A 21,905-nucleotide genomic window follows, 5' to 3' on the forward strand; every position below is an offset into this window, starting at 1 on the left:
CAGCTGATCCCCGTTGGAGGAGTCCAGATCAGGGCTAAGAATTTGTGTTTTCTGGACAAATAAAACTGTCAGAGGGTCACTGAGCTGCGACATCAAATCACATGACATCACCTCATACAAACACACACACCAACACACAAACAGAAATATGCTGCTCTCCTTACGATCCCTCGCACACACACACACACACACACACACACACACACACACACACCAGCAGCAACAGCAGGGGGAGGAGTCAGGAGTTGGATGCTGTCAGGTTGCTGTGGTTTCAGCCTCTCGGATCTTGTGGCAACCGTCTTTGGGTACTTGTGCGTGTGCGGCTGCGGCTGCAGGGCGTGTGTGTGTGAATGTGTGTGAGCTGTGATTATTGCAGCAGTGAGGATTCATGACCAACGAAGGAGGGAAGGAAGGAGGAGCTGAAGGGTGGATCGACGCTGCAGCAGAGAAAAATCAGGCAACGTTTCCCTGAAGTTGCAAGCATCTGAGAGGGCGACAGGAAGCTTCATCCCTCCATCATCCTCATCTTCCTCTGAGTAAAGGGAGGAGAGAAGGAGGGAGGAAAGGAGACGCTGAGGGAAGGATGGAGGGAGTTTGAGCCTTCGCTGATCCTCGGTAAGCCTCATATCAAGCTGTGTTTCATGTATTTAACATGTCTTCATCTCTCTGCTCATTATGACATTCTGTTTGTCATCGAGCTGCTGAAAGTGTCAATAAAGTCTGTTCAAAACACATGCAGCTGCTTCACACTGTTAGTTTTAAACATGAAACCAGAAGCAGCAGCTTTCACTTTAACATGGCAGCCATCTTGGACCACAGAGGAAAACTTATTCAGAAAGAAATGTCTGAATAAACTGTGGAAATCAGAGGTGAACACACCTGAGAGTCAAGGTCAAAGTTCAAGCAGGAAGTGGCTGTGGGTCAGACATCTGTCAATATGACCTCCCATTTTAGCTAATCAATGTTATTGATTAACCAAAAGTACAACACAGACAGATTTGTGGATTTTGCATTCTGACAGATTTGGATGTTCCCAGAAATGTTTTCTCCATCAGCCTCAAAGTGTTTTTCTATCTGAGAGACGGAAAAAATAATTAACTCTCAGATCTCAGTTTTTTACATCAAAAGAAGCCATTACACAGACTTTCAGCTAACAGACACTAGTCCTGTTTCCTCTGATTGTTACGCTGCAGGCAGTTAGACGTCAGCTCTGTAGGAAATTTCACGTTTCAGGTAAGAAACCAGACAGAGACCTCTATGGTATCTCTAACACGGGGTTACCTGCTGTGGACTTAATGCGTTTAACAGGTAGCTTTCTGATCTGATTTAGCATGTTGACCTTTGAAGATTGTCAGAATGAAAACTATGTTAATCGTGCAAAAAACAGAAATTTAGAGACCAAACCTGTTGGAGTAAGGATGGAGCTGAGCCGAGACCTCAAGGTGGAGGACGCCAGTCAGTGAAATGTTAACGAATTTAACTCTGTACATGATCAAATTAATAGTCAATGGACCCTTAAGGCAACGAAACAGGAGGATGTAATCGTGTACGTTTAGAGGGAATCAGGAGGCGTCTGTGGTGGCTTAGATAGGAGCAGAAGAAGAAGAAACCTGAAGGTGGTGGTGTGCACAGTGAGGACGGGCTTGTGCATGTTCACCTGCTGTCCGGTTGGAGCTGCTTCAGGTCACCTCCCGAGGAGGAGGATGGGGGGTCTCCTTACACAGCCATGTACAGGAAGCATTACATCATGCTCCTCTGAGAGATGCTGCTGTTGCTAGGTTACCACTGGCTGACTCCCTGTTCCATTTTTAGATGCTGAGAGAGAGAGGTGGGGGAGGTGACACAGAGAGAGACACAGACAGAAAGCAATTCAAAACTACTTTATCAACACTTCCATTTGAAAACAAAGAAACAAAATGGAAACTTTCCATTTTCACGATGATCATGAGCTCCACCATAACCATCTTCCCATTTTAGTGGGTGGGGAATTTTAATGTCTGCTGCTTTATAATATATCAACCAAACATCAGAAATCGCAAATGAGAAATTAAAGTGAGACAGAGTCTGAGAAATAAAACAGGTGACACACATTCTGCCTCCTCTCTGCTGCTTGGTGTAAATTGCATGCTGGGATACCTGTTTGTACTAAAGACAGAGGAAGTGAGAACATCTTTATGTTTATGTTTCTGTATTTATCAGACGCTTTTATCCAACTTACAGATGAAGATATAACAGCTATATAAAGCTAACAATAAGCTCCATAGAAGGAACCCAGGAGTCCGACTCTGTCAGAGGGGACAGAGTAGAGATAGGGTGCAGGCATAGAAGGAAGAGCAGAAAGATAAAGAGCAGAGATAGAGGGATCTTTCTCAACAGCATTCAGTCTGAAACCTGCAACAAACAGGGAGTAAAGCTGTTTCATGAAGTAAAAGTCAAATTTAAAGGGCTAAATATTGTAATGTCTTCATATTATTGTAATCTCACATTGGTATGTGAGTATGGTTTAAGAGATGTTGCTGTGAACGTAGAATCAAATCAGTCACAGAGAGGGTTAGGATTAGAAACCCACCTCCGGTCGGGGGCAGTGAATATACGGTCGTTCCCCCAGGCCCGAATGCGACCCTAGTCGTCCTGTTGAGGAGGTGGACGTTGGCAGGGACGCTCACGGCATCTCCCGTAGCGGACCTGCATCCACTGTCCCTCATCCTCCCAACACCCTATCTTGTAGGGATTTGGATTCCTTGTTGTTTTTTTTCTATAGGGGGAAAAAATGCGATTCTGCATTGCACTGAGGGAAACCTGGAAACTAAATACTGTGAGGATGTGATTGGTGATGGGGTGCAGCTGTGAAACAAAAACAGGTGACTTGAGTGAACCTAATGTGAACATACAACATGACAAGAAATAAACCTAAAACCTGAAAACAAGACAAGGCAAAAAGAAAACTCAAAATGTGACATGACAGTTTCTTATGTGAACGTGTTTGTTTTGTGCGTGATTCTTTTTTAATGAAATGTGTATTTGTTTAACAAAGAAACATATATATATTATTTTATATTTTTTGTAAATGTTTTTAATGTATTTTTGTAAAGAAAATTAAATCATTATTATTTTTATTTTTAAATGAAAGACTAAATCAAATTGTTTCTAAATTAATAAAGAAATTATTTGTGTGCCTCCAGTAACATTTCGACTCGAAGGAGTCCTCCTCAGGTCTCGCCCCACACGGAAAAAAAAAGAGAAAAAGCAGTGGCTTTAGGTGTTTTCCCTTCATAGGTCAGAGCAAAAAAGGGTTAGGGTTCGGGATTCAGTGATCTGTATTTTTAAAGTTAACCCGATTATCTACAAATCTGTGAAATTACAAACAAGAACTTGAGCAATTGTTGGTAATATTGGCAAACCAGGAAAATAATCTCAACATGTGTCATCCATAATCTTTCTAAACTGATCCCCTCGGATCTGTAAATACTGTAAATAAATCATTTCAACCTGAAGTTTCTAAATATTGTTCAATTCTGTCATTCCACTCCTGCCCTGAATTGAGTTCGGTTTTATTTAAAAAAAAGCATCAAATTACAACAAATCTAATTTCAGGACACTGCACAGATACAGTCCAATTCAAGACAATTAGAATGACATTCTTTACAATCCAAATTAGTCTAATTCATATAATATCAATTTTGAAAAAGAGGAGCACATGATTTATCTTTATTTCTATACAGTTTCTCATAATTCTGCAGCTACAATGATTCAGTAATTTTAAAGATTCTCTGTCAGGAAGTAGATGCAGGATCAGGTTCAAAGCACAAATGTTTATTTACTAAATAAACTAACAGAGAGGCAGGTCGAGATCTCCAGACAGAACAAAAGAACGGGCTATGAAACGTTACAACTAAAAATCACTCCTGAAACGGAGAAGACCAAACAGGTTATAAACACTGATGGCTACGGAATCAAACTTTAACAAAACAAAACTCTGAAGGAGGAATGCTCACTTCAGTGGATACAGGGAATAAATACTACGGATGGTTCGGACGGCTACAATGACAGACACGACAAACTGGCACTAGACACAGGGAGACGAAGACTATTTAAACATCCCAGGGGTACAGGTGGAAACACTTAGGGAATCAGGGAAGACAATCAGACGCTGGACACGGGAGGAAGGAAAAGTTATCTGAAACGAGAGGAGACGTCAGACATAATTTCAAAATAAAACAGGAAGTGACAAGACAACACATGAAACAAAAACCTAAATCCTGACATTCTCTGAACAGACATGCACCAACAAAGTCTCACTCCAGAACATAGGCCCAGACTTACAAAGCATTTATTTTAGCAGACAGTTTAATTCTAATCAGCTTACATGTGAGGACAGACAATTTGGGGTTTAGGATTTTGCCCAGGGATACTTTGACATGTAGACTGGGGTAGTTGTGATCAGTTACCTCCTGTTAAAGGCCAACATGTGCTCTAAATAATGCCTACATTTGGCATTATGTGAAACTCTCTTGAAATTCCACTGTTAATATCTACAGAAACTCATGCAAGGAGGCAGAAGGGGATGGCTGGTGCCACAGAACTGAGTTCCAGATCCATCCATTTGACTTTTCTTCCTCACTGACACTTTTTTATTGGTATGGTTTATTCGTTAAAATACATTGTGATGGTTCACCATCAGATAACATAAAATACTGCTCAAACTATTTTGGAGCCATTTTGGTCACACTGATACTTCTTTTTTTTTGTTCCGTGGACCAATGAAGCTATTCCATATTTTGGAGGAAACTAGGCTTTGTGGACACATTAGTGTATTCATGTATTCATATTTAACATTAGAAAATAATTGGACTTGATACAACATGTCCTAGGAGATGGATTACTGACACAAGTATTCAAAAATACAGCCGATAAGGAGTAGATGTTTTAAAACAAAGGCCATGAAAAAACTCCAGGCTTTACCAGAGACACAAACAGGGCGAAACAAAGTAAAGCTTAAGAAAAAAATTTTAAAAAACGAAAGAATAAAATCCAAATGAAAGTCATCAGTGTGTGGTAGGAGTTCTGGTGACCTGAAAGGAATTCTTGGATCAAGAGGGAAGAGTCTGACATGTGGAGATCAGCAATATGTTATGATTCTGATCCATTAGTTCTGATCTGCTGGTTCTGATCCACTGATGGTTCTGAAAAACAAAAAGTTAATTCTGGCTCACTGGTCGTCAGACGTGAGCCAGAAGAGAAGTGATTATTGGTCATTTTATGTATAGATCTTTTTATGAATAAGTATTTCATAAATAATACTATACTGAATTGGGCCATACTGAATTTCACAAGATTTAATTGGACTGAACTAGACTTGATTCTAATTTGTTATATTTTACTAATAAGTGCCCAACATGACTATAGTTGTAAACTGGTTCTACATAAGAAAACTGGACTTAATTGAACTGAGTTTACCTTTGTTAAAATTTTCTTTTCCTAGTTCCGGTTCTTATTTTACTTTTAATCATTTGCCAGAACTCCATGAATAGGAAGTAAAAGTTAATAAAATAGGTAACGGCATGGAGACTGTTTCCAGATTCTAATGGCAATAGCATAAAAACAATGAATTGAAATTGAAGGGTCATAGTTGAAGAAGCTAAATGAAACAAATCAAAATTAACCTCTTATAAATCCTTTAAATTAATCAAAATAACATAATAGATTGCTACAACACTGTCAGGACTGTTCAACCATCAAGGTTAAACAGAATAAACAAGTTCAAAATATCATCCTCAGATATTTGGGGAGCCATGACATCACAGGACGAGGTGTCTTCCTTCAGGAGGTTTTTCCAGTATGTGGAGGATAGCGGACTACGAACTTATGACGGTCTAGTGATCCAAAACGCTTCAGACATCGCAAGAGAGAGTGACCGCATACGGAACCAGACCAACTGGACCTACCTGCAAGAAAAACACCAGAAGAAGAGACGGCAGGAAGAGGCAATCAAAAGGTAGAACATAAGGGATGAAGTTAAAGTAGAAATATGTTACTGATCAAGCTTTTACTTTCAAATGTCAGCCTCTTGTGTTCCTGTTGGATGTATGACCTCATGTAGATGTGACAGTTGCTTTTGATTGAATAAATGGTCAATAATGCACCAACACACAACAGTAGAGTTTCTTAAATGCATTTTTCCACGATATTTCTAAAGGATGTGTAAAGCACGCTGAAATCTAGAAAAGCTTGATGGGTATGAATATACAAAACATGTAACGTTATACCAGACAAGTTTCTTTTTTGTTAATTAAGCACATTTTTATTCTAAACATATAGCTGGAAATTAAAAGGCAGCAAAATAACGAAAATTTAAGCTCCTTCAGAATCATTCAGAGTTTTGGTTTGCAGAGCTTGTGTTTCTTATGAGAAGTTACATATTTGACTGATAATACAGTGACTGAACTTAATGACGTTCTATTGTTCTGTCTAGGATTGGTGAAGATGTTGCTATGGCCACAGATGGTGCATACTCTGGGAAACATTTCAGGATGGGCTTCATGACAATGCCAGCACCACAGGACCGACTACCCCCACCCAGCCAAGGCTTCACTGTACGATCACAGTCCCTCCACTCAGTGGGTGGAGGGGACGACGAGTCCAACCACAGTCGTAAGCAGCCCCCACCCAAACCCAAGAGAGACCCCAAAACCAAATTGAGTAGCAGCTCTGAGGCGGTGGACGGAGGCTCTGGACTCATTAAGAGAGAGTACCAAGAAACCAAAGATGTGCCAGAACAGCTGGAAGGTGAGAGCCAGTCGATTCACATGTTAAATATGAGCCATTTCTGACAGGTTTCAGAGAACCAGGTTTCAGGTAGGAGTGAACAACCTGTAAAGGAAAAGGTGTCACATGTTCTGTTCTTTTTCTTCTTCCTTTTATCATTATTAGTCATAGTTTTATCATTGTCACAGAGGGTATGAATCCCTTTGTACCTCTGAGGTCTTGAGCTCACAGAAGGAGGTTTTGGAGAAATGAGGCAACTGCTGTTTAGCATTCGATGCCCTCAGATTTTAACCTCATGTTTTGTCTGCAGCTCGTTATCATCTCCATGCTGAGGACTCCAAAAAGATGCCTCCACCCAAACCCAAGAGGAACCCCAACACTCAGCTGAGCACCTCTTTTGATGAGTCTTACATCCGTAACCATGGCAACAAGATGTCTTCCTTGCAAGGGGACAAATCTTCATCTCAAAGTCAGAGTCCAGCATCCCGGGATACGGATGATGAGGAGCCAGTTTATATAGAGATGGTGGGAAACATCTTGCGGGAGCTGAAAGGTCAGGAACCTGTGGAGGAGGAGCAGAGCGAGTCAGTGTATGAGGAGATGAAGTACCCGATGTTAGAGGACTTCCTGCAGGAATCTGCCATCACTGATCCAGACGTGTGGTCGTCCCGGGGATCACTGTGTGACATCCCTGCACCCTTCCCTAACCTCCTAACTCACCGCCCACCACTTCTTGTCTTCCCACCTGCCCCAGCTCAATGCTCCCCCAACTCTGACGAGTCCCCCCTCACCCCTCTTGATGTCACCCGTCTGCCCATGTTAGAAAATGCTACCTACAGCAAGTCAGGTGGCAGTGATCACGGCTCCACTCACCACCGCAAAGACCGGGACCGCGATCTGCCTTCCACCCACACTCACACGTCCTCTGGGCGCTCATCAGCTCCACCTCTTCCTTCCAACTTTTATAAGTCATCTAGCTCCACCCACGGTGGTCATGGTTATCCTCGCAGCCAATCAGCATGTCCCTCTCCGGTTAGCATGGGTCGCTCCCTGACTCCACTGAGTCTGAAGAGACCGCCACCATATGACACTCTGATGGCAGGAGGAAGTATGCCTCGGTCTTCATCATCATCGTCATCATCCTCTCATAGGGCAGGTGAGGGCGGAGCTAGACTCAGTAACTCCTCCTCGACCCACGGCTCCCTGCACAACGTGTCTATGAGGTCACAGACTCCAACAAGCCCATTGGATGAACTCAACAACCTGTTTTCATCAGGCAGACAGGTGATAAAGAGGGGCTCAGCAGGAAGGAAGAGCAGGGACGGTGAAGGTAAGGACGTCACAGAGTACCACCAACGCTGCTGCATGCACACTTTAACCTGAACCCATCTGAACTGTTCCTTAAAGCTTTTTGAATCAGGTGATGAGGAAGGGATGAAGAAGCAGAATGAGCAGAGAGAATAGTACACAATGAGCCAAAGCACATGATAATTCCTTTGAATAACATTGGCTTTAACCAAAGTGACTGAGTAAATTACTCTATAACTGACTGGTCACTTATGGTGACCGAATGTTTAACCATGTACTTCTTGAAACTTCACAGCCATCTCAGAGGGACTCGGTCCTGGTGGCTCTGTTGTGAACTGCTTCTGATCAGTTGGTGCACCACCTTCATCTCATAATGTTCTGAAGCACTCTCTCCGTTTTCTTACTGTGGATGTTCACCACAGCTGTTTTTTCCCTTTTTTTGTTTCCTTTTCATAAAACATAGTCTTCCACTGAATTACAATCACCACCAATGTAGCCTTTATTGTCACCCTCTGGAGATCACAAACAGTTGACTTTTTTCATTTAAATGATCATGAGAGAATCTGATTTTTTATTTTTTTTTGCTCTTTGGTTCCCCCTATAGTTATGGGCTGTAACGCCACTGTTATACAAGCAAATCCCTATCTGCGCCCTGCACATGCACAGCCATGCAAATTAGAGTGTTGTAGTGTATTGAAGACAGTAGAGAACATCTTGAAAGGCTGCAAACTTCTAGGATTTTGGTGTGAAATTCACTAAAACTGAGCAAATATTTTTTAACCTGATACATTTTGATAAATGCAATAATTAACACAACAGGAATGAACAGACTGCTGCTGTAATGTTGTGTATTTCCTGATATTCTGATAAAAAGCACTAAAGTAAATGTCTGCAGTATATAAACATGTTTCATTAGTTTTATTACGGGAACCAACCACAGCTTCAGTCTCCTCTAATTTACAGCCTACACAGAGCAGAAGGAGAAAGGATCATTCTTTTCATGAACTTAAACCTGCATGTCAACTTCACCAACAGAGCCAACCAAAGCAAACTGGTCAGAACCAGAGAGCTGAGCTAACTCTGCATCTGTCTGTCATCCTGTTGTTTTTCCAGCTGTAAAATCCAAGCTGATCTTTATTCTTTTCCCAGGTCTTCCTCGTACACTTTATCTCTGCTTCCTCACCTCCTCTCATATCCTTGTCTTGGGTTTAGTTGCTGCTTTAAACTTTATTTGTAATGGCAACAGTGTCTTTTTTTTTTACTTGATCAATTATGGCCAAAGCGTGCCATTATGTCATTGTTGGTGGGTTACATGGAACTGTAAATCAAAATAGTGTGGTGCCAGGCAGGTAACCAAAGTTATGAACTACAGTTTCTCAACCCCTTGCACTCCAAGGCAGTTTCAGGTACAGGTACGTGAAGAACAAAGGTTGGTGTACTTCAAAATGCATCAAAAGCACGTAGTGTTAAGATTTGCATTCTTCTGTGCTTTGTGGTTCAAATTTGTTTGAACTCTAGAGATTCTTATCTTTTTGAGGTTTTCATCTTAAAGATTTATGGTATTGTATCTATTCTTGATCAAAACGAATAACTAAATGAGATGTTCATTGATCTCTTCATGACTTAATTGCATTTGTCTTGTTGTTTTTTTTAGGAGACTGCAGGTCTCTGCCTAGACATCACAGTAAAGAAAGAGATGGACAGTTAAGTCCAGTTTCCAGCAGGATGGGGAGGTCATCTGTCAGTCCCACCATGATGCTATCTGGAGGAGGTGAGTCAGTTTGAAGTAGGATAGCAAGTGTTGTAGGAAGTTTTAATGATGCCACATTACATTCGAAACTAAACACAATAATCTGAAGTCAGCTCAACAGCTCAACTATTCTGATTTTTAGAACGTTCCTCACATGTGAACAGCAGGTGATACCGGGGAAAAGATGCATAAATGAAGAATACATACACCTTTTTTCTTATTATTAATGATAAAAGAATGTGCACACATTATGCATGCCATACACTACGCCAGTGTTTCTCAATTCCGGTCGTCATGACCCACTGCCTTGTATGTTTTCGATGTTTCCCTCCTCCACCACACCTGATTCAAATGATCAGCTCATCATCAAGCTCTGCAGTGGCCTGATAAGGAGCCATTCATGTGAATCAGGTGTGGTGGAGGAGGGAAACATCGAAAACATGTAGGGCAGTGGGTCATGACGACCGGAAATGAGAAACACTGCACTATGCATATACATTCTTGGGTCATTTTGGTGAAGCAAAGATACAAATATAGGTGAAAGAATTTCACATTAAACAAAACAATTGGTATTTTTCAGGCTATGTTTCTTGTTATTAGTTTTGATCATATAGTCTTATTTAACTGTGAGTGCTTTAAATGATTTCTGGCAATCTGATTTCTGGCAATCTCCCGCCTTGATTACTGCAACGCTGTCCTACCTGGTCTGCCAGCCTGTGTTGTGAAACCTCTGCAGATGGTCCAGAACGCGGTGGCGTCTGGTCTTCGATCAGCCAAAAAGAACACGTCCCCCCTCTGTTCATTGAACTCCACTGGTGCGCGCATCAAATTCAAGTCCCTGATGTTAGCTACAAAGTCCTTAATGGAACGGCTCCCATCTACTTTAATGCTCTTGCAAAGGCTTATGACACAACTCGGTCCGTCCGGTCGTCACAGGATTGTCGTCTAGCAGCTCCTACACCACGCCTAAGACAATCCAAACTCTTTTCATGTATCGTTCCACGATGGTGGAATGACCTACCGAGCACTACCAGAACAGTCTATCTTCAAGAAACCCAGCTCTTCAGAGAGCATCTCCTATCCTAGCACTTACCTTGTACTTCCCTACCCCCTCTATCTCTGCACTTTATCTTTTCTGTACTTCCCCTATCTCTACACTATCACTCCTGTCAACTCTGACTAGTGGTTTCCTTCTATGTAGCTTATTGTTAGCTTTGACATTAGCTGTAATGTTATATCCTCATTTGGAAGTTGCTTTGAATAAAAGAGTCTGCTAAATGCATAAACATAAACTATGAGGAAAACCTGACATGAACAGACACCAACCTTAAACAACATGAATGACGGTGAGGATCTGGCAGAGTGCTTGGGGGAACCTGGAAACTAAATACTGAGGGTGATTAGTGATGGCGTGCAGCTGAGACTGTGAAGACTGTGGCCCTGGAGACTGCGGAGACTGTGGCCCTGGAGACTGTGGAGACTGTGGCCCTGGAGACTGCGGAGACTGTGGCCCTGGAGACTGCGGAGACTGTGGCCCTGGAGACTGTGGAGACTGTGGCCCTGGAGACTGTGGAGACTGTGGCCCTGGAGACTGTGGCCGTGGAGACTGTGGAGACTGTGGCCGTGGAGACTGTGGAGACTGTGGCCGTGGAGACTGTGGAGACTGTGGCCGTGGAGACTGTGGCCGTGGAGACTGTGGAGACTGTGGCCGTGGAGACTGCGGAGACTGTGGCCCTGGAGACTGCGGCCGTGGAGACTGTGGAGACTGTGGCCGTGGAGACTGTGGAGACTGTGGCCCTGGAGACTGTGGCCGTGGAGACTGTGGCCCTGGAGACTGCGGAGACTGTGGCCCTGGAGACTGCGGAGACTGTGGCCCTGGAGACTGCGGAGACTGTGGCCCTGGAGACTGTGGAGACTGTGGCCGTGGAGACTGTGGAGACTGTGGCCGTGGAGACTGTGGAGACTGTGGCCGTGGAGACTGTGGAGACTGTGGCCCTGGAGACTGCGGCCGTGGAGACTGTGGAGACTGTGGCCCTGGAGACTGTGGCCGTGGAGACTGTGGCCCTGGAGACTGCGGAGACTGTGGCCCTGGAGACTGCGGAGACTGTGGCCCTGGAGACTGCGGAGACTGTGGCCGTGGAGACTGCGGAGACTGTGGCCGTGGAGACTGTGGAGACCGTGGCCGTGGAGACTGTGGAGACTGTGGCCGTGGAGACTGTGGAGCCGAAGGCAATCTGGCGGCAGGCCAGACAATGAGGGTGCAGGAGCTGGAGACGGTCTGACAGACGGTCTGACTTCCAGCGATGAGGGGGTGGGCCCCCCTCGGCCCCCTCTGGTGCAGGGACTGGCGTGGCTGGAGGCTGTGACGTTGGAGGCATGAGGGAAGAGGTGCCCCTGGCAGCCACCCGTGCAGCCACAGCCCCCAGCCCAAAGATCTCCTTCAGGGCTGCACGGTTGACCCTCTCAGCCTCCTCCCAGATGTGTGATGTATTCGTCACCATCATGTGAACAAACTTTTCATAAAAAAATCCAAAAGGCCATTTGATACCTTCAGTCTTCACAGGGGGCTGGATTCTCCCCTCTCGCAGGCCAAAAGGTCACCGACCAGCTACCAAAACTTCTCAAAATCTGCCGTGTCCATTTCTGGCCAGATCCGTCTGTCACGAATGACTTGACTTGATGGTGAGGATCTGGTAGAGTGCATAGGGGAGCCTGGAAACTGAGGGTGATTAGTGATGGAGGGCAGCTGAGAACAAAATACAGGTGACGTGGAATGAACTTAATGACAAGGCAAAGGAAAACAACTGACTAAACCAAGAACTAAAAACATAACAAAACTAATCATGTGACATATTCAGGAAATCACATCAATCATTCAGCAATAAAAGCTTTTGTTTTCATTATTTTTTGCACAAGAGGATTTGCTCCTTTTGTGTTTATTGATTGGGGGGGGTAGCAGAAGGTGGGAAGCCGCAAAGAAGTGTATAAGACTACAACTCTGCAACCTGGTCTCAACCCTAGGTTGTCAATCCTGGTTTGACCACTGTTCTGCACATAAAAGCCTAAGGATAAAGTGATTCTGTCCCCTGGGACTTGAAAAAAAAAGCCTGACACCCCTTTGAGACAAACTGGGATCCTTTGTCCAAAACTATGTCAAAAGGTATTCCATGCAGATGAAAAATGTGAAGCAGTCATGTAAATGGATTTAGACAAACTGTCATTGATAGGGAATTTGGTAGTATCCCTTGAGTGGATGGAAACCAGTAATTAATTCTAATGTTATATATGACCGAGGCCAATTGTGACCAGGCAAGAATCGTAATAGACAGAAAAGTATCTGGTGAGAGCATTTTCCCCTGGCACTGTCAGGACAAGCAAGCTTGAAAGAATGAATACGAAGGGGGAAGGCTGCCAAGGGGATGATTGATGTGAACAGGAGACCCTTACTTACTTAACCGGTTGTCAATGCGAATGGCCATGGTAATTCATTTCTGGAAGGAAGATGGCTCTTCCCGAGAGGCTAGTTGATCCTTCATCCGGTCAGTAAAAGCATTTAGCAGGACTCCCTGAAGGGCACTGGGGGGCTAACCCGTTTCTGCAGCTAAGATGTGGAAGTTTATAACGAACTCTCCTACAGACCGGTTCCCTTGTCTTATATTTAGTAACCTCTTAGCTCCATTCACTTCACGGAGAGGGTGGTCAAACCTTAACTCCTGCTGAAAAGAGGTAAATGAGAAAGAATGTAACTGAGACTAATCTGTATCCAAAATCTGGTCTGCCAGTTCTCCAACACCTACTGATGAGATATGTCTTAAAGCTGCTGTAAACAGTTAGCAAAACATTTGCCCATTCTGACCACAATGAAAACACTCACCTGCCCGCAGGTGCTGTGGTCTTTCTTCTGAGGATAAATGAGATCTTGTAAATCTACTGGATAAAGCAAAGGTGAATTAACTTTGTTGGAACACCCCATTAGATTCTGGAGAGGATAAGGCTGAGTGGAAACGGCTCCAAAGAAGATTGGGCTGAAGGTTATGGCTGAACAGAGAGAAGAAGAAAAAGTTGAGCGCTTAACGCAGCAGCATGAGTCATAAGTTATCTGTTCAATCAGTGACTGGTTAGTCTCTTTAAAGGAGCAAGTAACTGTTCATATTGGCCCAGAAGTCCTTGGCTGGTGACTGCTGGGTGTAATGCATGGGCTTCAGTCAACATCTCCTCATCTGAGACTGCAGGGTCCATATATCAATCAATCATATACTATGACTTTGTGTGGATTAGGGTGACTGTATCGTTGTAGAATCATTTGCGTTTACATAGTAATGAATCTTGGATTCAGAAATGTCTACCCTTGCAATATTTAATGTTATACAGTTCAAACAGTCAAACGTGTTGGTGATGAAATGGAAATGTCTTTTTGCTGGTTTTGTGAGTTTCTGACCAAATATTTTTGTAAAGTTTGATTCAACATTGAGTGAAACAGAATATTCTGTGCATACAGTACTAACTACAGTTTACAACAATGATGTCTCTGTGAAATGTTTGAAAAAAGTGAACACAGAAATGTAGCATGACATATAGTCTTTGGCAGTTTAGTCAACATTTGAATTATGATTTGTGTATATTTGGATCACGTTTGGAAAGATTAATGCACTTCTTTTGAAACCCTCAGGTGGACAGCAGGAGTGCAACAGCTTATGTCCGTGTGAGATTACTGATGTGAAAATGCATCTTTCTGCAGAATCCCCGTCTGTGTGTAAACTTGGCCGATCAGCATCGACATCAGGAGTCCCGTCACCAGGAGGGACACCACAACGTCACCTGCATGAGTCACACCATCCTGCGCTCAGCCAGGTAACCCAGCTGTAATGCACCTGTTTGTCTGTCTGTGTGTTTGTCAGCGTTACCTGTTTTGACAACATTTGTTTGAAATGTTCACACAGGACTGAACTTTGCTGAACAACATAAAACATGTTAAAGACCAACAGAATCTTCAGACCATCAGCTGAACTGTAAACATGTCTTTTCTCTGACAGGACTTTGTTTTAAATCTTCATTTTCTCACAAATACTCATTCAGTCTTGTATTTTCTCTCAGTCTGAACTTTTCTCTCTGTCACTAACTAAAGCAACAGTTAAATACTGATACTAATATATACCATAATTTAATCACTGATACGTAAATATTGATACTAACATTACACTAACACTAAACTAACTGTGTTTGTAGTCACATTGAAGCACTTTAACAAATTAAATCTCTTTAAAAATTCATCTCTTTTAAGATTTTCATTAAAAAAAATTAATTAAAACTTTTACCAAATAGAACGGAACTGACTCTGGACTGATCATTTTTTTTACCCCTGTCCCATCTCCTCAACCCGCTGCCATTAGTTGGTGCAATTTCAATCCATTCTGAATTTGCTCTACTTATGAAGCGTAGCTCTGTGCAGAGTCACAGGAACTTCAACATCATCTCAGTTCCACTGTGGACTTAAAAAATAACTATGCAAGAATTAACACTTTTTCATATAGTTTACACATCTTTTCATGTCTAATTCTCCTCCTTGTTACTGTTGTTAGTGCTGATAATAAATATAATTACAATTTATTTAATACTGACACAGTCATTCTAAACTGACAAGCATGGCAGGGAGTGATGTTGGCGAGCCTTGATCACTGCACTCCCATTTCTTCCTAATGTTAGTAAGTTTGGAAAGGTACTCAAGGTGGCTGACCCTCCAAGGACAAAGAAAAAACAGAAAGTTGATTTATTGGGACGGGAACGGAATTAAGCCAAAGAGTCCAACCTAAAATAACCCTAACCAACCAACATTTAACCCTGCTCCTATCGACAGCTAACTGGCATGTTAACATTTCTCTTTGAAGAACTTTAAAAGAAAAAAAGTGTACATTTGTACACTCACAAGTCATGATGAAATTGTTTCCAAAACGTTTGAGACTTTGTTTGAAATATAAACAAAATCGTCATTTAAGAACTTTATTAAAGTACAAAGTGTCATTTAGAGTTATCATATCAAATGTTAAAACAGTCAAATCTGAGTGGTTTTTTGGAAAAAGTTTCAAATTGAAATTGACGTCTGCAACATGTTTAAGAAAAAAGTTTGTAGAGAGCAACAAAACACCGGTCAGAGGCATGACTGTATGAAAAAAGAGTTGGCACTCCTTGTCTTTTTGAAGGCTAGCAGGAGCTCCCCCTCCCGCAGGTGGTGCCCTAGGTGACCGCCTATATGACCTATGTCAAGAGCCAGCTCTGCTGTTACCGCCCTGTGAAAGACCTCAGTGCAAAACCTAACAAAAAGCCCACTTTTAATGTAGACCCTTGACTTGTCAAAGCATGAAAAGCACATTTATGATAGTTGAGTTCCTTCTAGTGCCCCAGTAAACCTTTGTAATGAAGTCGAGTGAACAATGTCAGGACCCTCTGCTAGATGATCAGGATCAGGGTCACACAACCCATTTGTAATGATATCAAGTCAAGTCAAGTCAACTTTTATTATCAGTGCTGCCATATGTACAGGACATAGAGAGGATTGAAATAGCATTTCCATCTTATCTCTTGTATAAAGTACAAGATACAAAAAATAATTTAAAAAATATGTACAAGCTAAAAGCAAATCTGAATACATATGGCACATGGCAGTATGAACAGAATAAACTGGGAGGGAGTTCAGCATTCTGACAGCCTGGTGGAGGAAGCTGTCTCTCAGTATGCTGGTCCTTGCCCGGAGGTTCCTCATTCTCCTCCCGGAAGGCAGGAGGCTGAAGAAGCAGTGTGTGGGATGGGTGAAATCACCGCAATGCTGAATGCTTTGCATGCCAGGCGTGTGTTGTAGATGTCTTGGAGGGCGAGGGGTGCCGAAGATCCTCTCAGCTGCTCTCACTGTGCGCTGCAGGGTCTTCCTGCAGGATGCAGTGCAGCCACCGTACCACACAGTGATGCTCTCAGTGGTTCCATATTAGAAGTTGTGCATGATGGGGACTGGTGCTCTGGCCCTTTTCAGTCTGCGGAGGAAGTAGAGGCGCTGCTGAGCTTTCCTGGCCAGTGATACAGTGTTACTGCTCCAAGAGAGGTCTTCAGTGAGGTGCACACTCAGGAACTTAGTGCTGCTCACTCTCTCCACAGCATCACTGTTCATGGTCAGTTGAGTGTGATGGGTGAGGGCTCTCCATCTTCTCTACATTAAGAGAGATTACGCGGCCAGTTGACTCACCTCGTCCCTGTAGTTTGACTCAAGTTGTTGTTGATGAGCCCCGCCACAGTAGTGTCATCCACAAACTTGATGAAGAGGTTGCTGTTGTGTGTTGATGTGCAGTTGTGGGTCAGCAGGGTGAAGTGCTTTAGTGCACATGCTTAACATTCATGTAGCAGTGACGTCACAAACAGCGAGTTCTTTCTTGTGAACATCTCACAACATCAGCAACACCAACAATATATGAGCTATTTTGACTTTAATTTCACTCTTTTCCAGGAGCACAATTATTTCGTTCCGTTAGCAGGTCAACAGTGCAATAGGCTGGCAGTTACAGGTCATTCTGCCTTTGGATCCAGCACTCTAACTAGTTAACACTACTTAGTACTAGTCAGTCATGGCACTGTTTCCTCAACCATTCCCCATGTCTCCCCTACAGCTGAGCTTTTCCCCTACACTTTAAACTTCAAAGGCTGTAAAACCAGATATCACAGAATGGGCAGAACTGAGTGAATACCCAACCACAGAAGTGTGTTGACTGCCCACCAGGTCGCCAGCGACTCCATCTCCACTGTGCTACACCATGTCTCCTGCTTCGGCCGTTTCTGACTGAGATATAGGGCTGTCGCCCCCCCTGACCTGCTGAATCCTGTCTGACACATCAGTCTGCTGAGTGAAATGAAGAGAGAAGTTTCATATTTGAAACAACAGTTCCCCTCAGAAAGCCCGTTTAGCTTCTCAAACTCCACCAACCACTGCTCTCTCCACTAGAACAGATCTGAGGCATCCTTTCAAGTCAGGCTGGTCAGATCTTCATAGTCTGGAATGAACCTCTGATAATATCTGGCCAGCCACAGGAAGTGCCTCACCTATTTTTGATCTTGGGTTGTGGGCATCCTGCAATATTCTTTCTACATGAAGGCACACCTGGCCAAGTGGTATCCCACCTGCACTGGGTTGGCCGTAAGCCCAGTCTAGCTCAGAGCACCCGCTGTGCAGGTCACTATGTATGAAGATATCATCTGCATGGACAAGTGTCACAAATCAAAGAGAGTGCAGAGGGGAATTTCCCTGGATTCTGGAGACAAGGGAACATGCCAGTAGCCCAATGTTGTGAAAAAGCCAGTCTAGGAGCACTTTAACCACGGGCATGAGGTAAGCATCAGATCCCCTCCTTAACTTTTCAGTAGTACACACAGAGGCACATATATTCATCCTCATTTACTACAAGGACTGTGGGCCCAGGACCCACAGATGCCATTCAACATCGTGTTGAAAGACAGTTAGAGGCAGAACACATTGGGAAAATTACTTTGCAAAAGCGCAACAATTGTTGTCTGGGATGGTGAGATGTGGCTGTTACAAAGGAGCAGAATGGATTTGGAGTACTGTGAAAGCCCCAGCCCCACCAAATCTCTCTCTCTTCTACTCTGCTCTCCAGAGAGACAGGTATAGCCACTCTTAATACTTTCAGGAGGTGATAAATCTCTGCCTACATGTTCAAAATGCACATCCTCTCACCACTGGATTACAACCACTACTTCAAGTGGTGTAATCCAGAACAAACACAAAGCAATAACATTGTGCACTCCAGTAAAAAAAGGCCAGATTAAATCCATCCATATGCATTCATTTGAATGCCAGCCAATAGAATCAAGTTGTAAAGAGTTTTTTCATTTCTCATGTCGTCAGCCAATCGGTGATAGTGAGTCATTAGAAAACCTTTTGCCAGTAGCTTTTGGCAGCAAACAATTCAGCGTTTACATCTCAAGTTGAGGTTTCCTGACTCAGCTGATGCATATGAGGGCTGCATCACCAGATAACATCTGTTTTCATCCCTTAATTAAAGTCTAAGTGTACTGTATCGTCACAAGAATGCTTGAGTGGAAAATTTTCTTAGATTTGTAACACGAGAGCCAGCAGTGCCTCCTGTGAAGCTTTGCTGCTCAGTCCACACACATCTACTGCTCATGATTACACCCACACACACCAATTGTGTTATTTCCACTGATACCACCGGAAACTTGTGGATACCACCATCCACAAATTTCTAACCATGATGCCCCCACCAGAGCCTGGTGTTGAACCGGGTTCTGGAGGATCAGGGACTAACTGAAACTGTATTACACATGGAGGAAGCCATATATCAGCTCTGAGCAGAACCACGGCCCAGTTCTCTGGACTCCAGCTCATCTCAGAGGGACAGAAAGACAGTGGACACGTGTTCTGTGGGCAGATGAGTCCACGTTTCAGCTGCTTCTGGGAAAAACTGCTGAGAAAGAGCATCCAGCTGTTCTCAGAGGAAGGTTTAAAGCAGCGTCTGTGATGGTCTGGGGCTGCAGCAGAGTCCAGGGCATGGAGGGCTTCATCTGGGTGAAGGTACCACTGATGCACAGCTGGATGTTGGAGTTCTGGAGAGACAGATGCTGCCATCAAGGTGCCGTCTTTTCCCGGGAGGTCCGTGGTTATTTCAGCAGGACGATGCCAGACCTCATTCTGCAGGACTTCCAGCAGCTTCAGACACACAGAGTGTGTGAGCTCGGCTGCTGCCTGCAGTCCACATCTGTCTCCTGCTGCAGATGTTGGAGCATCATGAAGAGGAGAACCAGACAACCAGGGACTGCTGAGCAGCTGGAATCTGGGATTCAGCAGGAATGGACTCAGATTCCTGTGAAAAACTGCAGCAATTAGTATCCTCAGTTTAGGAAGCTGATGGAACACAATGGGCAACATGACTCCAGAACAACTTTTACTGAGTGTGTTGATGCTTCAGATTCTACATTTGGTTTTAAATACAATGAAGTGGGTTAGTGAAGATTCTGAAAATAATTTCTTGCTGTTTGGGTCAAATAAAGTTTTGAATTGGATGAACATTTTTGCTGTAGAAATCTTTAGAAATCTCTACAACATTTTGTAAATGGGATCTGCAGATCAATATTGTTAACTCATTCGTTACAGTAGACTGAATGTTAAAAGGAAGTTAATGAAGTGTTCCTCAGGCACAAACTTGTAATAATGTCAGTTGAACTCGTGTGATGCAGACGTCATACCGACAAACTGAGAACAAAAAGAAATAAACTTTCCTCCATCCACAAACTTTCTGTCTTGTATATATGTAAACTTTCTGAAGTCATATGAAAAAGAAAGTTTCATTTCTGATGTTTTACATGTTAGGACAGAATAAAACTCAAATGTTGCTCAGCAGGTGTTAAAAGTTAGATCCAATCCAACCTCAGCTGAATAACAACACATGACATAATGCACTGTCATTATTTATTGAAAAACTGAGACAAAACAGAGAAGCAGTATGTGAAAAACTAAGTGAACCCCTGATCCAGCAGCTTCAGTAGCAGCTTCAGCAGCAGTGAGTGTAAAACTAAGTGAACCCCTGATCCAGCAGCTTCCGCGGCAGTGAGTGTAAAACTAAGTGAACCCCTGATCCAGCAGCTTCAGCAGCAGTGAGTGTAAAACTAAGTGAACCCCTGATCCAGCAGCTTCAGCAGCAGTGAGTGTAAAACTAAGTGAACCCCTGATCCAGCAGCTTCAGCAGCAGTGAGCTGCAGTGATGGTTTCCTGTGGGACGTTATCAGTCTCTCTCCTGGTTCTGGAGGAATCTCGGCCCTCTTCTCTCCAGCGCTGCTTCAGCTCATTGAGGTTTGCAGCTTTGGTTTCTGCAGCTCTCTTAAGGTCCCACCACAGCATCTCAGTCAGGCTGAGGTCTGGACTCTGACTGGACCATTGCAACACCTTGATTCTTTGCTTTTTCACACATTCTGTTGTATATTTGCTGCTGTGTTTGGGATCATTGTCCTGCTAATGATTCAGTTTCAGCCCAGCTTTCGGACAGATGGCCTCACATTTGATTCTAAAATACTTTGGTATCCAGAGGAGTTCATGGTGGACTCAATAATTGCAAGTTGCCCAGGTCCTGTGGCTGCAGAACAAGCCCAAATGTGGAATTAAAGGACTGACAACAATGAGGCTTGGGGTGATCAGTTGAGAGTTTCAGGAGAACAGGGTGCCTCAGGGTTACGAGAAACACGACTTTGGACTAATTTGGACTTATTTATTCCTCCAAGTCTCCTCTTTCCTCCGTCCTCTTGCCCATGATCCAGAAATGAATCACAGCAAAACATGTTGAGGGATGTCTCACTTCCTAAAATGCACCTGAAGGAGGGTGAGGCTGCATGAGGTGCCAAAAGGAGGATGTTTTTTTTATGGCTCTCCTAATAAGAATGTCTCATTTTGTGAAATTCCTCCGACCTCACCTTCTATCTGCTCTGCACTGCTCCAAGATGATGGTGCATATGTATGCAGTGGCTCTCGGCTTTCTCTCTTTTCTTTTCTGTTTTACTTTATTTATTTAGTTTTTAATGCAAATACTTGAAGCTTTAATCCACTACAGAAGTGCTGAAATGTGGGATATTGGAAAACAGTTCTAACTTTATGCATCTCCAAATCTGGACTTTATTCCACCAGAGATACAGCGGACCACCCCCGCAGACAGGACTGCAGCCTCAGGTAAATGCAAAGGTGGAGGTTTGGTGCTTTACATTTATAACTCCTGGAGCTCAGCTACAAAGATGATTGGAACATTTTGCTCACCTGATTTAGAAAATCTGGCAGTGAAATGCAGACTGTTCAGAATGGTTAGAGTTCTGCTCCATCATGATCGTGGCAACCTACGTCTCACCACGAGCTAATGCTAAATTAGCACTGGAGGAGCAGTACTTCCTCATCAGCAGGCAGATGAACGTCAATCCAGAGGCGGTCATGATTGTTGATGCGTTCTGTGTGTACCTGGCCAAAGCCCAATCTCTATCTGACACCACTATGTCTGAGATTTCTACAAACATCTTACCTTACCAGAGA

At 43.4% G+C, this 21,905-nt stretch overlaps 1 protein-coding gene across 2 annotated transcripts in view; it reads left to right on the forward strand.

Annotated features, from left to right (window-relative positions):
* Nucleotides 1–213: 213 nt before the first annotated feature.
* The window catches only part of nyap2a (neuronal tyrosine-phosphorylated phosphoinositide-3-kinase adaptor 2a), a 31,661-nt gene continuing 9,969 nt past the window's right edge, over nucleotides 214–21,905 (forward strand). Inside the window, exons 1-7 of one of the 2 annotated variants that reach the window (XM_072391802.1) lie at nucleotides 214–615; nucleotides 5,779–5,995; nucleotides 6,473–6,786; nucleotides 7,076–8,095; nucleotides 9,728–9,844; nucleotides 14,562–14,674; nucleotides 14,764–20,354. In XM_072391802.1, the coding sequence (XP_072247903.1) occupies nucleotides 5,793–5,995; nucleotides 6,473–6,786; nucleotides 7,076–8,095; nucleotides 9,728–9,844; nucleotides 14,562–14,674; nucleotides 14,764–14,769 (1,773 nt within the window). In that variant the 5' untranslated portion in view covers nucleotides 214–615; nucleotides 5,779–5,792 and the 3' untranslated portion in view covers nucleotides 14,770–20,354. Of the gene's footprint in view, nucleotides 616–5,778; nucleotides 5,996–6,472; nucleotides 6,787–7,075; nucleotides 8,096–9,727; nucleotides 9,845–14,561; nucleotides 14,675–14,763; nucleotides 20,355–21,905 lie in introns of those variants that run through there. The other variant, XM_072391801.1, reaches the window with a different exon arrangement.

Source organism: Leuresthes tenuis, unplaced genomic scaffold, assembly GCF_036924035.1.
Source record: "Leuresthes tenuis unplaced genomic scaffold, fLeuTen1.0.hap1 SCAF_9, whole genome shotgun sequence".
Taxonomy (NCBI): Eukaryota; Metazoa; Chordata; class Actinopteri; order Atheriniformes; family Atherinopsidae; genus Leuresthes; species Leuresthes tenuis.